The following is a 16,128-nucleotide window of genomic DNA, read 5'->3' on the forward strand; positions in this document are numbered from 1 at the left end:
TTTTTTTTTTTTTTCCGGCCCCGGGGAATCTAAGAGGAACCCGGCGTTCCCCTCTTCCCCCCGCCTCTAGCCTCTGAGTGGCACGCTAGGCGGCGAGGCGGGGGCAGTCCTCCTCAGAACCTCTGTTAGACTGGAGGCGACTTGCGGTTGAGCCCTGGGAAGAGGGAGCGGCTTCCGTGAAGCCAGTCCGTCTGAGGTAACTTAGAGGCGGCTTCCAGTTCGGCACCAGCTCTGAAGCCGCCGAGAGACCCCCGCCGCTGCTGGGCAGCCGGGGGCGTTTCGGAGCCGGGCAGCCGGATTGACCCGGGCTAGGCCCGCCGTCAGGCTCCTGAGGCTGCTTTCTGCACTTTTTGCGCGGGTCGTGCCCCGTGCCGCGCAGCTGGAGGCCTCTCGGATACTGCCCGTAGGCCCAGTGCTCGCGGGCGCGCCCCGCGTCGTGTCCACTTTGCTGCCTCCACCGGTGTTTCCTTTACTGGCTGATGTGACCGCAGGAGAAACAAGAGGCCCAGGCTCAGAGATCAGCTTCCGTGTTGCGAAAGCCTGTTTAGTGTCCCGTGCGCCCCCTTAGCGGGCCGGCCATCAGGAGCCGGTCGTTTGTGGATACCGCGGCTTCCTGGGCAGAATCTGTGCCTTTTCTTCTGGTTATCTCAGGGAAAGTGAGACAGACAGCTCTTTCCTCCCACCCCCACCAGCATCGCTTAGAGGTCTAAAGGACCCTTGGAGAATCTGAAAGGAATCAGTAGCAGTTGAATGTAATGGCCACTCACGTGGGCTCCCTTTTTTTTTTCATCTCTTGACTGTGCTGGGTCTTTGCAGCGTGCGGGCTTTTTAGCCGGTGGGCTTTCCCTAGTTACCTACTAGACTCACTTGCTCTGGGGAGTGTGGTATCTTGGTTCCCTGCTGCTACTGCTAAGTCGCTTCAGTCGTATCGGACTCTGTGCGACCCCATAGATGGCAGCCCACCAGGCTCCCCCGTCCCTGGGATTCTCCAGGCAAGAACACTGGAGTGGGTTGCCATTTCCTTCTCCAATGCATGAAAGTGAAAAGTGAAAGTGAAGTCGCTCAGTCGTGTCCGGCTCTTAGCGACCCCATGGACTGCAGCCTACCAGGCTCCCCCGTCCCTGGGATTTTCCAGGCAAGAGTACTGGAGTGGGGTGCCATTGCCTTCTCCGTTAGTTCCCTGACCAGGGATCAAATCCAGGCCCCCTGCAGTGGGAGGAGGATTCTTAACCCCTGGACCACAGGGAAGTCTCACCACTTGACATTTGAATAAACAGTTTGTGAACAAGGGTCAGTTGTAGTTTTTTCGTAGGTCAAGAGAAATTTAAAATACGGATATAAATCTTCTACATAGTGTTTTTTATATGTCTTGCAAAGAAATGCCAAAATAAATGTTGAACAACTAGTTATTGAGGGATGCTTTTTCAGAAGAATAAGGCTCCATTTTCCTAATTACTTTCTTTCCGCTCTGGTCTCATTGTTGCAGCTCTCCTACAAGTTTTGATACAATGGAAAGGAGCACCTCAAAAGGTCCAGGAAGTGAAGGCTTTCATCTTCCCAAAAGGACAAAGGTTATAGAAGTTGTATCCTCTTACTAAAGACAGACTAGGACAATATGTTAAAATTTAAGACAAACTCAGAATATTCTCCTCATCTTTCCTTAACAATAGAGAATGACATAGGAAGTTTTTCAGTTAAATCTTTGGATAATCCCTGAACTCCCTGCAGCCAGTGGGTATTAGTTTTCTCATCCATATACTTTTCCTGATTGTTTTTTTAAAGGCAAAGTGATTTATTGGAATTTGTCTTCAGTAAGCTATGCTGTATTAAGTTGAATAATAGAAAGTAGAAAAACATGGCCCTGGCAGTTGATTTTTAAAGTTCATCTTTCTCATTATAACTAGCAGATAGTAAAGTTCATGTGACAGCATCTTACTGACATGCACTTTTTTCTGCCCTGAATGCCTTAGGAAGAAGATTGTTTTATTGATTTTGTTCCAGACCAGACTGGGCTTCAGTTGTCAGATCTGGAGCTGGTGGTGTATCTGGCACAGGAGCAGAATTGTTCCTAGATCAAAATGAAGACAGTAGATCTGAAGGTGTGTAAGTACTTGAATGCTCATTTCAGGGCTCTGTGGGAGACCAAGGGACTCGTGGCAGAGAACTCCAGTCAGCATAAGAAACATGCCCCACAGACAGATGGTCTCACTCCTGAGAGGTCTCACCAGCACTTCGGGAACTTCCTCTGTCATGAAGCAGCTGGACCCTGGGATGCTGGTGACCAGCTCCAGGAATTATGCCATTGGTGGCTGAGGCTAGCTGCTGCTGCTGCTAAGTCGCTTCAGTCGTGTCCGACTCTGGGCGACCCCATAGACGGCAGCCCACCAGGCTCCCCCGTCCCTGGAATTCTCCAGACAAGAACACTGGAATGGGTTGCCATTTCCTTCTCCAGTGCATGAAAGTGAAAAGTGAAAGTGAAGTTGCTCAGTCGTGTCCAACTCTTCTCAACCCCATGAACTGCAGCCCACTAGGCTTCTCCATCCATGGGATTTTACAGGCAAAAGTACTGGAGTGGGATGCCATCGCCTTCATTCAAAAGAGCAGATCTTGGAACTTGTGGTGCTAGAGCAGTTCCTGACCATTGTGCCTGGGAACACCCAGACACTCATAAAGAAGCAACATCCACAGAGCATCAAGGAGGCTGTGGTCCTCATAGAACACTTGCAAAGGGAAACTGGCCAAACAAGGAATGGGTTAGGAGAAAGATTCTTGATGTGCAGTGGAATAGAGTGAAGGTGGATATATTGGGGCAATTAATTGGGATAAAAAATGGATTAAGTCACTATTGTATTGCTCCTTTAACACTTGTGAAACAGGACCTGAAAGCACAGACCGCAGCCTTAGTCAGCCCATAGGATTCAGAGATCCTGGCAGAGACTTCCCTGGCCTTAGGGACAGAGTTGAGTTTTCCTGTCTTTGGAGCCAGGGTGTATTAAGGGTAATGAGCCTAGTCTGGCTTGGCCACGGAGATGGACCTCAAATTCTTAGAAACATACAAAAAGCACTAAGGAGCTGGAGAGTTCAGGGCAGATCAGAAAAGAAAGGACTCTGAGAGACCAAAAGAGAGTGAAGATACGATAGAGAAGGAACAAACCAAACGACTAGGGAACGACTGCCCAGGAAGGGGAAAAAGAAAGAACACAGGGCAAGAAAGATTTGAAATCCCAGCAGAGTAGCTGAGAGAAGAAAGACCCTGAGGGATAGTGTCCTCTGTACCACAGGCGAGAGCCTCCACTGCCCTCTCTCAGTGGTTGGTCCTGACTCTGCTCTGAGTGGGGATCCAGGACATGCCCTTGGGCAGGTGACAGCTCACCAGCTGGCCTCAGGCCCGCTGTGAATACTGGGAGGGCACATGTTTTGTATCAGAATCATTTGGGGATAGGACAGAGCCATTACTCTTACCTGCTTTTTTCTCCATTTCATCCCCATTGTCTGTGAGAATCTTTCCTGACTATGTGGGAAATGTGGCTGACAGGACAACTTTTAAATTCAATTCCTTAATCTTCTGAGAGAAGACAGGAAACCACTAAGGCAAGGATCTAAGTTGGGAGAGAAAGCCTGTCAAGGCAGCATGAGAACAGGTGGCCTGTGCAACCCTGTTAGTGGGCTGAACTGCCCTGAATTCAGGGAGTGGGACTGCTGTCTTGGAGAGCTTGCAGTAACCACACCCTTTACTGGTTTCTCCCAGTTTTCCCATGTTGTGTATGGATCGTTCTTGTGGAAAATTGGTGGCTGGTATCTCTAGGTCTTTGTGTTATTTCCTTCAGCGTCTCCCTCTTTCCCTGCAGTCTGCACTCTGCTTTTTCCTCCCTCTCCCATCAAGCCCAAACCAAAAGTCAGTTCTGTGGTAACAAGTATGGGGGTTATTTCTAGGTTGCAGTCCAGGAGCTGGGAAAGGAGGCAGTGCTCTTGGGAGAAGCAGCAGAGGCCCCAGGCTTCCAGCTGAAGCCAGCAGAGTCCCAGCCAGTGGGCATGTCCCTGGAGGAAGAAGTTTGGAATATACACCAGGGTCTACAAGAACCACTGAGCAGGAATACCCACAAAGAACCTGAGCCCGTATGTGAGAGGGGTAAGGATCTTCATGCTACTTTTCTTCTCCTAGGAGGTGGAATATAATTTAAGCCAGAATGTGTGTGCACTTTCTGGTTACCCTGCCCTGTGGATCTACTAATGCAGCTACATTAGCAATCAGGATGCCCCCCAGGTGGCGGTAGAATAGGTCATGTGGGGTTGAGGGTGGGGGTTGGTCTAAGACACAGAAATCTCCCAACCGCAGAACCCTGGTAATGATACTGGGAACTCAGTTCTTTAGAAAAGTAAAGAGGATTGGGCCCACCTGTCCTTGTAAAAACAGAAGGAATTAAGGGGTTATCAGTGACAAAATGTGAATAAAATTGTATACAGGCAAAAAGTAACAATAAAAAATTTAAAAAAGCTAAAGCAGCTTTTCTTACTGTACACTAGATTCCCTGAGTATTTTGTTCTCAATTCATGTCATGACTGGATAACAGGTTTTTTCCTTTCATAAATTTGCTCAGGAAGATTAGGGAACCTGTTTTAGGGGCTGGTAGATTCAGTGGTTTTTATTCACAAGGAGAGAGCCATTTCTAGATACCACACACACTTGTAAAGGTATCTCATCAATCCTGAAAACATGGGAATCTTTTACATTTTAGAAATGAGCCTGCTGCTGCTGCTGCTAAGTCGCTTCAGTCATGTCCGACTCTGTGCGACCCCATAGACGGCAGCCCACCAGGCTCCCCCGTCCCTGGGATTCTCCAGGCAAGAACACTGGAGTGGGTTGCCATTTCTTTCTCTAATGCATGAAAGTGAAAAGTGAAAGTGAAGTCGCTCTGTCATGCCCGACTCTTAGCGACCCCATGGACTGTAGCCTACCAGGTTCTTCCATCCATGGGATTTTCCAGGCAAGAGTACTGGAGTGGGTTGCCATTGTCTTCTCCGAGAAATAAGCCTAGTATGTTTAAAAACAGAGGAGAAATTTCTGTGGTGCTTTTTCACCCACAGTGGTACCTACCTACCAGATCCTAGCCGGTCCTGAGGAAACAAACACTAAACACTGGACAGTGGCACCTGAGTTCATCTTGCCTGAGTCCCAGGTGAGCTGTGCTTTCCAGCTTCTTGGGGCTGCTTCTCCCTGCTGTCTGTGACCCACCCTGCCCAGCAGGTGTTCAAAAGCATGTTAACTCAGATGATCTCCCAGGGGAACTGGGTACCTCCTGGGATTACTGATCCCTTCCCTCTTTCTTTTCTGCCTTCTCACTTTAAAAAGTATCATGTGTTGTTCCTTTAATATCTGGCTAACATACGAATCATGGGCCAGATGGTTGGGCTGTCTTTCAAGTGGCAAGTTCTGAGTTAAAGCCATTCTCTTCTTTAGGGTTTGTTGACATTTGAGGAAGTGGCCATATACTTTTCCCAGGAAGAATGGGAACTACTGAATCCCACTCAGAAGGCCCTCTACAATGACGTAATGCATGAGAACTATGAGACTGTCATCTCTCTAGGTAAAAATTCTCCTCTTCCCTTTGCACAGGAATGGACTAATCTGTCACATTCTTGGTTTACTTTTACCCCCGTGAGAGAATCTCTGTTTCAGTAGCTCGTTGATTCTCAGATAGTGGTTCACCACAGGAAAGGTGTATCTGGAAACCCTGGAGCTTCTGCCAAGTTCACATGTTCATTCCTTATCCAAAATTTTTGTTCCCTTCAAATCTGCTTTGCTCTACTCTCTCCTGTCTCCCTGAAAGACACAACCATTAACCTAAAGTTCAGGCCAGAAAACCCCTGGATCATTTTTTACTGTGATGTTGCCATCATGCCCTACTACTAACACATCACTGATCATCTTGGCTCCACAATCACAGTGTAGTTTGAATTGGATCATGTCTCAGCCTCTTGCGCTGTTCACATCCTCATCTCAGCCACAAGGTTCACCTCAGTACTTTCTTACTGGCACCCATTGCCACCACTACTGCTCTCCCACCCTCAGTTTTCCACACAGCAGCCAGAGTCTTTTATTTATTTATTTTTTTAAAATATGGAATGCTTCACGAATTTGCGTGTCATCCTTGCTCAGGGGCCATGCTAATCTTCTCTGTATCGTTCCAGTTTTAGTATATGTGCTGCCGAAGCGAGCACCGGAGTCTTTTAAAAACCTAATCATGGGGTATTTCCTGGCTTGGTCCATTGGTTAGGGCTTTTCATTTTCAATGCCAAGAGTGTGGATTCAATCCCTGGTTGCAGAACTAATATCCCAAAAGCTGCATGACCTGGCCAAAAAAAAAGCCTAATCAGATCACGACATTTTCTGCTTAAAAACCTGTCATAGGAGAAGGAAATGGCAATCCACTCCAGTAGTCTTGCCTGGAAAAGTCCATGGACAGAGGAGCCTGGCAGGCTGCAGTCCATGGGGTTATATGACTGAGCACACATGCATGAGGGTGGAGGGAGATGGGTTGGTAGTAATAAGCTGGTAGAACTTTAAAGAAAAAAAAAGAACAACCTATGATAACTTCTCAATATATTCAGTATTAGAACCAAATTCCTTACCACAGCCCCCAGGATCCTCCAAGGTCTGGCTTCTCATCTGCTGTCATCTCTTGCCACTTGTGCTCTTGCTTCATTCTTCACTCTTGTCATCTTGCTGCTTCATGGACTTGAAATGCTGATTTCTTTCTCTTACCCTCTGCCTGGTACACTTTTCTGTCACATGACAAAACTCACCTTAGGGTTCTGCTCAGATATCATTTTCTAAAAGAAGCTTTTTTTACAGTCTTATCTAAAATAGCATCACAGAAACAGAATCTTAAATGTTCTCTTACCCTTCCTTAGTTTCCTTTAAAACATTGATCACTTCCTGACATTTGTTTGTCTGTTGATGTTAGAGTGTCTGACTCTGCATGAGATGATAAGCTCTGTGGTAGCAGGGGATTTGGCTTATTCTCCACTATGTCCCTGGTACATAGAGGGTGCCTGGTGCACCATAACCACTCAGTGCGTATTTTTGGAATGACTAAGTAATGAATACTTTCCATACTTGGCAGTACAATTTGAAGTAAGTTCACTAAGTAATTCTTGCCTGTTTCTGCACCTGAATGTGAACCAGTGAGCCATGGGAGTGGTAGAAATCTTTTCTAGTCCAGTGTTTGGTGCTTGAGAACTAAATAAAAAGTTAGTATAATGATGGCATGTATCATTTGTGCATGATAAATGCCCATTGACCTTCACATCAACTCCCCTAAACCTGGTCTTATCCAGTATAAGTCTTCCTGAAGATGTAATAGCACCAGTCTGTGTTTCCTGCAGGCTCTGGAGTTTGATTACTCCTTAGTTGAATATGGAGAATTGGTGTCAGAAGATGTGGAATTAAAAAAAAAAAAAAAAAAAGAAGATGTGGAATTTGCACTGGATTCCTGTCGATCTAGCTTAGGTTCCTTTCTCAGTCTTTGTTTTTCATGCCCACTCACAAATGCAGTATATTGTAAACTTAATATTGGATATGAGAGTATCCATTTAACCATTCAGGGTAACAAACGGTTAAAGTATCTTTTGCTTTTCCTGAAGTAGTCTGAAATTAGTGAACCATTATTAGTTCTGGTCGTTGACCTCAGTTTTTTATTTCACAGCATTATTTGTGCTCCCCAAACCTAAAGTGATCTCCTATTTAGAGCAAGGGGAAGAGCCATATATTCAAGGATCTCCAATGTTCAAAGACAATCCTGGAGAGCTGCTTTCAGGTAAATAATACCATGGTAAGAGGAAAAATGCACCTGGATTAGGAACCTTTCCAAGGGCTTAACATTTTAAGATTCTGCTTCCCTATATATATATTTTAAAATCAGTGAATGTTGTGCTTTTTTTCTATCCCCATATTTATCTTGCTCTGACATACAGTAGACTGATTCTTATGTTTATTTCCAACAGAGATAAAGCTGAAAAATGACATGGAAAATCATCAGCTCATGTGTCTTTCTGACTTAGAAATACAAGCACCGGGAGACATAGTATCAAAAAAAGCCAGTGTGAATGTTCATCAGAAAACAACGGGCAAAGAAAATCATGGTGATGTGCATAGGCTGGGGAAATGGCACCAAGATTTCCCAGTGAAGGAAAGAAATAAACTTTCCAACTGGTGGGAGGAAGAGCTGCTGAAACTTATGGAGCTTCATAAGAAAGAACGTGCAGCAGAGAAGCCTTTTAAATGTCAGGAATGTGGGAAAAGCTTCAGAGTTAGTTCTGACCTTATTAAGCACCAAAGAATTCACACTGAAGAGAAACCATATAAATGTCAGCAGTGTGATAAGAGGTTTAGATGGAGGTCAGATCTTAATAAGCACTTAACCACACACCAAGGAGTAAAACCGTATAAATGCTCCTGGTGTGGGAAAAGCTTCAGTCAAAATTCACATCTCCACACACATCAAAGAATTCACACAGGAGAGAAGCCCTTTACATGTCATGAATGTGGAAAAAAATTCAGTCAAAATTCCCACCTTATTAAACACCGGAGAACCCATCTATAACACATGCAAGCATCAGTGAATGCTCAAAACTTTGACACCAGGATTGACACCAATGAAGAAAAGCTTATCCAGTGTTCTTAGTCTAAAAAATTTACCAACCAGAGTTTAACCCTAAAGTTTATGAAAAATTTCAAAATTAAGAAGCATGAAGAATTTTTTACCAGTGGAAAATTTGGTGATATAAACATCATGTTTCACAGAAAGAAGTTAGGGTTGACTGTGAGAGGAAACAGTAGTAGTTAGTAGTAGTACTTACTGTTTTTACACAGAACTATCACTGAATTCCTTAGGAAAATAGGTGTTCTAAGAACCCGAGTAAGGGAAAAAGCTTTGGGATTGTAGCTGACAGAATAGCAACACCAGCTTCAAATAGCAGATGCAGTCATGATCACCAGTCTTCTGTGGTCACAGAGGTAAATATTGTTTTTCATTGATCTTCCAGCCACTGTTTAGCACATATGATAGAAACATTTGTAGCATAGTTTTCCAAAATAAAAAGCAGTAATATACGTGTTTGATGACATACATTGTCTTTCAGGTAGCCGACTTAGCAGTTTCAATAGTCTTTTGGGACAGAAATGAATTTTAACATGAAGTTTTCCAGAAACCAAGTTGAATTTTCTTACTCTTGTCATTGGACAGTGTTTGCAAAATTGACACGGTTTTGACTTCCTTTATGAATTTTTATTTCTATACCTCTGGAATCCTTTTAGCACAATTTTTACTGTGATGAAATAATTTACTTTATTGGTGGAGAATCTGCCAGGTGAACTGATGCACCATCATACCTCTCATTGGTGATGTTTGAAAAAAGGAGAATATCTCTAATGAGGTCATGTGGACATGAATTGGAATTTTTACCATTCAGTGTATATTAGATGGCAGGCTATAGTGCATGGGGTTGCAAAGAGTTGGACACGACTTAGCAACTAAACAACAACAACATAATAGATGTAAAGAATTTTCTGTAATAAACTAGACTCCTTACCTCACAATGCCAATAGGATAAAAGAGCCATGAACATGAGTACTTTTCTGAGGCCTAAATGGATATTAATGGGAATTCAGGAACAATTTCTCAGTTTTTTGTCTGTTTGCTTTTTAATTTGGTTTTTGTTTGTTATTAAGAACAAGGAGAGGGTTATGCTTGTCTGGGAACTGGAGTGTGTGCAGTAGGGAGGATCCTGTGGGTCACTGGGCATGGTGGTCTGTGAATCCAGGGAGCAGGAGACCAAGTTCAAAGGTTTGGGAGCTGATGCTAAGTGGTAGATGAAGGTGGGTGAACCCGCACCTCCCTTGGCTGACAATAAACTGTTAAACACATGGGATCTTCTGTTTCTGTTTACTTCAGCACACCATAGACTGCTGAGAATCTCTCTGGATCCTGGGTTTTCTTATAATACCTTTTTATCTACAGCCCTGATTCAGATGTGTTCCTTCTAGAGCTTTCGGGTAGTGTTAGGAAAGGAGTTAAATAATGTCTCTAACATATCTCTTAGAAACAAGGAAGTTAAGGCTCAGAGAGATTTAGGGACTTGTTAAGACCCCATAACTAGCAGATCCTTTGGCTGTCACTTAGCTGTAACTAGTCAGGCCTGAAGACAGGATCAGTTGGACTGATCTGTGTGTTGTCCCTGCCCAGTCAGCCTGGATGACATTGGATCTGTTTCAAGTTTATAAAACTCTAATTTCTTGGTTACTGAAACACGCATAAGTCTTCATTTTCTCTATGAAATAGAGATAAAGCTCAACTCAGGGTTTTCTGAGGATTAGAGGGATTGATGAAGGAAAAGTATCTAACGGCCATGCTGGTAGTGGGGTCTCAGACAGTGTCCACGTCCTTTCCTTTTCTCTGATCCGCAGTGGTGTGTTGGGTGGACTGACCGCACTGAAGGAGCCAGTGCATCTGTGGCTGTTGGAGCTCCCAGGAGGTGAGCACTCGTGGTGGTTTGCTCAGTTGATTTGTCCCTTGGCTTCAGTGCTTTATGGTGTTAGTCACCTGATCTGTTGGTGTGTTGCTGTCAGCAAGATTTCATTTCCTTCCCCAAGATGAACTCTGTCAAGAATTATTTGCTAAGCACAGGCAGCTCTGCATAGATCTTACCCAACACCCTTGGTCTTAACACCCCTGGAACTCTTGTCTCTTCTCCCAGGATACACCTATGGATTAGTTGCTGGCACTGCATTCATGCCTTTGTTTTAATGAGGTCCCATTATGTGTCCAGGTACTTGTTTTTTTGAAGAGCAGACTTTCAACAAGCCTTTTTGTTTTTTTCCCCCTCAGTGGGTCTTTGTTGCAGTGTGCAGGCTTCTCTTGTGGTGAGCGGGCTTAGTTACCCCAAAGCATGTGGAATCTTGGTTCCCCAACCAGGGATTGAACCCACGTCCCTTGCATTTGAAGGCAGATTCTTAACCACTGGACCACCAGGGAAGTTCCCACGTACTCTTCTAAGCTTAGAATATGATAGTGGACAAGGAGACTTGTCCACAATAAGCAAAATGCTTATTGCTGTGGAGCTTGTATCCCAGTGAACAGTAAGAATGGGGTGGTTGGGACTTCCTGGCGGTCCAGTAGGACTCCTCACTTTCACTGCTGAGGGCCTGGGTCCAGTCCTTGGTTGGGGAACTGGAATCCTGTAAGCTAATGTGGGACAGCCAAAAAAAAGAGGGGGGTGGGGGTGGGAGTGGTTATCCTTTTCTGCTCCTTTTGGTTCGAAAGGGTCCTGAGATAGTTTTGAGCAGTGGGTTGTATAGAAGTCTCACTTCTTGACTGAAGCACTTATTTGTTGGTACAGGACTCTTGTGCTGTCTTCTGCCTCAGTCATGTAAGCACATAGGAGCTACGAGATCAGAACAGTCTGGAATGCTGACCTCCCACACTGGGGAGAGGTATCTGTTCTAGATGGTCTGCCAGACCTGTAATGCACTTTGTAGGAACAATAAATAAACTTTTGTTGTGTTAAATCACTGGGATGTTGGTGCTGTGTGTTTCTACAGCATAACGTGACCTGTCTTAATTGGGCTGGCTGTTCTGGTAGAGCTCAGAAACTTTTGTCATTCTGCCTGGTCTTTGGTCCTCGGAAGAGATCTAGTTTCCTCTTGATGCTCCACTGAGACGATGTAACTGTAACACCAGTGGAAACACATAGGAGCTTACAAGATTGTAGGTGATGGGAAAGAAAGACTGGATTGCTTACCCAAAACAAATAAGAGGTCAGTTGTTGAAGTGAATGAGGCAACCATCTCTCCCTCTCCCTGACCTTATTCCACTTTGTCTTTGTCCTCCACTGCACCACTGCTCCATTAGCCCCTCATGCACTGGAAGGGTTTCTGTCCATCAGTGGGCTTGAGATGGGGTAGGGATTTCCTTCCATTCTTCATGTGAATGTAGTAGACTTCAAGTGATTGTTTGTTAAATACCTCTTGTGCCTTTTGTGAGTTGTGCCTCAGAGAACCAGGACACAAGTCACCAAATTTTCCCACAGTATAAAGAGGAATGTGGCTTCTCTCCCTGGACTGAAAGGTGACAGTTGGGAAGAAACTTGGACAGGATCACAGGAGCAGTCCAGTCCAGTTGGGGAATGAGAAACCTCCAGTGGGAAAGTCCTAGCCACTAGTTAGCAGCACGGTGTCTTATTCCTTATGTTTGGAATTTGGGTTGGATATGTGCAAGTTAGAAGGCATTTCGATACCTCATCACAGGAATGAGAGCTGATTACTAAAACAACAATATAAAACTAAAACTATTGAACCTTGGTTCAAAAATGAATTCAGACTTGACCCTGGGTTCAGTCTCGCTAATGTGACCTTTGTAACCAGATGATTTCTAGGACAAACCAGAAGGTGCTTAATTTTTTGTGTGTTCAGTTAACAGCCTTACAGGTGGCTCCAGGGTTGCTTCTGAGAAGTAGATCACTGATCTAGTCTAGCCCCTAGATCTTTGACACCTTCTCTGCACTGGTGCATCCCAGTGGTCACAGTCCTGGGACCATTGCATACCCAGAGTTCTGGCCATTAAGCTGACTGTAACCTCAAGCTGATCTTGAGAACTTCCACTGTCTTGACTAGAGGGGAAGTACAGGAGGAGAGCTTGGAAACGAAAACTCTGGTGTTTCGATCAGCTTTTGAAACAGAACAGTGTTTAATTCTGCTGGAGAACTTGAGACAATCCTAAGTGGCCTTTTCGATTCTTCAGAACAAGGTAAGGATGCTTGGAGCTCTAGTTCTTTGTTCTCCTAGCGAACATGTTTTCTGCTGTACTTTACTTAACTCTACAGTGTGCTTACGTGAATGAATGACATGCCCTGCGCGAGGCAAGTGAGGAGCCCTGCTCTTTGGTTCCACAGTGACCTCTTATGACTTATGGCAGAAATCCCGTCAGGGGTTTAAACCGATCTGCCAATGGACTTCCCTGGTGGCTTAGATGATAAAGTGTTGCCTACCAAGAGTACCTGGGTTCAATCCCTGGGTCAGGAAGATCTGGAGAAGGAAATGGCAATGCACTCCAGTATTCTTACCTGGAAGATCCCATGGGTGGAGGAGCCTGGTAGGCTACAGTCCGTGGGGTCACAAAGAATTGGACATGACTGAGGGACTTCACTTTTCTTTCTTTTCTATCCATCTGGACAGTTGGGAGTAATGCAGAAGATTTGAACACTGTAAAGGGTTTTTCAGATGTTCACTGAACCATTTCACACCACAGACCAGTGTTTACTGAGCACCTTGTGCATTCTCTGACTCATTCCTGTTCACATGTAATGGATCAAGGCTGCCCATTGCTTTTATCTCAGGAGTGTTCCCTACAGGGCTCACTGATTATTTGCTGAAGGCTTCCTCAACATTCTGTGGGTTCTCTCCTGTGTAGTCTTTAAAGTGCCTCAGTAGAAAGTGTTGAAGCTTTGCTGCTGCTGCTGCTAAGTCACTTCAGTCGTGTCCAACTCTGTGCGACCCCATAGATGGCAGCCCACCAGGCCCTGCCATCCCTGGGATTCTCCAGGCTAGAACACTGGAATGGGTTGCCATTTCCTCCTCCAATGCATAAAAGTGAAAAGTGAAAGTGAAGTCACTCAGTCCTGTCCGACTCTCAGCGACCCCATGGACTGCAGCCTACCAGGCTCCATCCATGGGATTTTCCAGGCAAGAGTACTGGAGTGGGGTGCCATTGCCTTCTCCGGTTGAAGCTTTAGCCACACACTATTTCTAGGTTTCTTTTCAAACAAGTTACAAAAGCATATTGTTGCTGAATCTCTTCCACACTTGGCGCTTTTATAGTTTCTTCCCTGTGTGGGTTCAGTGGGGAGCAAGGCTGGAGCACTGTTCAAAGCATCAACCAAACCCAATGTACATGTAGGGTTTCTTTGTGTATGAATTCTCCAGCAGACAAGGGTACTGGGCTGCACTGAATTTCTTTCCACAGTCAGGCATCTTGTCAGGCTTTCCTCCTGTATAATTCATCCATGATGATAGTGCCTGCGCTTCACTTAAAGCTGTTTTCCCGTCTGGCTCTTGTGAGAGGAATTATGTAAGCCAGCTCTTGTCTTTCACTCAGTTTCAGATGTAGGAAAGCTATCAGAATCACTTCTCATTTCCACCACTGTAGGATGATGAATCTCAAACTGCTCAGGTCTAAGCACTAGCACAAAAATGTAAAGGTTTATTGTATTTGAATACCCTGCACCTTCAAGGAAGAACTTAGTAAGAAGACTTTCTGTGGAGTTTTTAAGCCAATAAATGTAACATTTCCAACATCATGATTCCCACACTAAGTATTTGTCTATGACTTGGACAGGGAAGCCTGGTGTGCTGCAGTTCATGGGGTTGCAAAGAGTTGGACATGACTTAACGACTGAACAACAATGACTTGTACACCAAACAGTTTCAGAGCATCTGAAAAAAATGTAAAAGTGACGGATATTTAATGTTCATGAAGAGAAGAGTTAGATATCTTAAGCTTTAAAGCAAACTTTAAAAAAATGTTAGCAGATTGGGACTTCCCTGGTAATTCAGTGGCTAGGACTCTGCACTCCCAAGGCTGGGGGCCTGAGTTCAATCTCTGATCAGGGAACTCGATCGCACATACCAAAACTGAGTTCACATGCTGCAACGGAAAGATCCTGCATGCTGCAACTAAGACTTGGCGCAGCCAAATAAATAAATATGCATATTTTTAATATTAGTAGAGTAAGGAACAATAGTTTCTTTTTTGACTGCATTGTGCAGCTTGCAGGATCTTAGTTCCCCAACCCAGGATCAAACTTGCCTCCCTACCCCCTGCAGTAGAAGCAAGGACTCTTAACCCATGGACTCCAGGGAAGTCCCCCACCACTTTTTTTTTTCTTTTCTGTTTTTTTTAAATTTAGTTTCTTATGTGTAGTTAGGGAAATGTTTTTTAAATGTTTCCTTCATCCCGTAACTATGATAAGCATTACCCAACATCAAAGCTATTTATCCTCCTTAAAGGAGAGGCTCATTTCCGGTCTTTTATCTGTTTGGCTGCACCACGTGGCTTGTGGTATCTTAGTTCCCCAACCAGGGATTGAACCTGCGCCTTTGGCAATGAAAGACTGGAGTTCTAACCACTGGACTGTCAGAGAGTTCCCGAGTCCTTACTCTTTGAATTAAGAGGCGCTTGTACAATATTCTCCTCTTGAATCTCTCCACAGCTCCCACATTTTGAAACCCAAGCTTGCACAAGGGCTTTATCTTCTCTTGACCTTCACTCTTGTTCAGTCAGTCCTGTCTGCCCTCACCATTCTGAGTGCTGTGCTTCACAGCATGTATCACAAAGTAGAGTTACTTGGTTTGTTGTTTTTGTCTATCTGCATCGATTAGAATATAAGCATCAAGAGGGCAGTGGCTTTGTCCTGTGTAGCCTTGAATCTTCAGTGTTGGGCACAAAACTGACTTATAATGAATATAAGAATGAAAATACAGTTGATTCTTGAGCAACACATGGAGTAGGTTGGGGGTGCCAGCTGCTGGACTGTTTAAAATTTGTGTATGATTTTACCACTGGCCCTCTGGATCTGTGGTTCTGCAACTTCAACCAGGCATGGATCATGTACTTTGCTGCTGCTGCTGCTAAGTTGCTTCAGTCATGTCCGACTCTGTGCGACCCCATAGACAGCCCACCAGGCTTCCCGTCCCTGGGATTCTCCAGGCAAGAACACTGGAGTGGGTTGCCATTTCCTTCTCCAGTGCATGAAAGTGAAAAGTGAAAGTGAAGTCACTCGGTCGTGTCCGACTCTAGTGACCCCATGGACTGCAGCCTACCAGGCTCCTCCATCCATGGGATTTTCTAGGGAAAAGTACTGGAGTGGGGTGCCATTGCCTTCTCTGTCATGTACTTTAGTACTGAGTTATTCAGTAGGCTCCCCATGTGAGTGGGGCCTCACAGTTCAAACCTGTGTCCTTCAAGGATCAACTTACATCAAACAGAAAAAAGCTACCATAGGCACCAAACATTAGCTTTGGTCACTCAGAGCACCCCTGTCCCAGTGTGCTCTCTTCTTTAGGTATTGACTGTT

General features: G+C 44.8%; 1 protein-coding gene and 1 non-coding gene across 3 annotated transcripts; one reads left to right on the forward strand and one right to left on the reverse strand.

Moving 5' to 3' along the window:
• Positions 1 to 14: 14 nt before the first annotated feature.
• Positions 15 to 12,544, forward strand: LOC129637914 (zinc finger protein 75A-like). Of its 2 annotated transcripts, none has more exons than XM_055562236.1 (7): positions 15 to 196; positions 1,971 to 2,099; positions 3,934 to 4,129; positions 5,086 to 5,177; positions 5,459 to 5,585; positions 7,707 to 7,817; positions 8,005 to 12,544. In XM_055562236.1, the coding sequence occupies exons 2-7, from the start codon at positions 2,079 to 2,081 to the stop codon at positions 8,601 to 8,603; spliced, it is 1,146 nt and encodes a 381-aa protein (XP_055418211.1). In that variant the 5' UTR covers positions 15 to 196; positions 1,971 to 2,078; the 3' UTR covers positions 8,604 to 12,544. The 2 variants fall into 2 exon arrangements, 1 of the variants encoding a protein (XP_055418211.1); XR_008707631.1 differs by lacking the exon at positions 15 to 196 and having other exon boundaries at positions 8,005 to 10,533; positions 11,398 to 12,544.
• Positions 6,113 to 6,219, reverse strand: LOC129638250 (U6 spliceosomal RNA). Its single transcript, XR_008707757.1, has one exon. It is a non-coding gene; the product is annotated as a U6 spliceosomal RNA (small nuclear RNA).
• Positions 12,545 to 16,128: the final 3,584 nt, after the last annotated feature.

This window comes from Bubalus kerabau, chromosome 23 (genome assembly GCF_029407905.1).
Source record: "Bubalus kerabau isolate K-KA32 ecotype Philippines breed swamp buffalo chromosome 23, PCC_UOA_SB_1v2, whole genome shotgun sequence".
NCBI classification, from domain to species: Eukaryota; Metazoa; Chordata; class Mammalia; order Artiodactyla; family Bovidae; genus Bubalus; species Bubalus kerabau.

Excerpts from the sequence above, each read along its gene's own strand:
- LOC129637914 (XM_055562236.1), top strand. The coding sequence starts at position 2,079 with ATGAAGACAGTAGATCTGAAG. Across the intron at positions 4,130-5,085 it reads TGAGCCCGTATGTGAGAGGG|TGGTACCTACCTACCAGATC; the intron begins GTAAGGATCTTC and ends TTTCACCCACAG. Across the intron at positions 7,818-8,004 it reads TCCTGGAGAGCTGCTTTCAG|AGATAAAGCTGAAAAATGAC; the intron begins GTAAATAATACC and ends TATTTCCAACAG.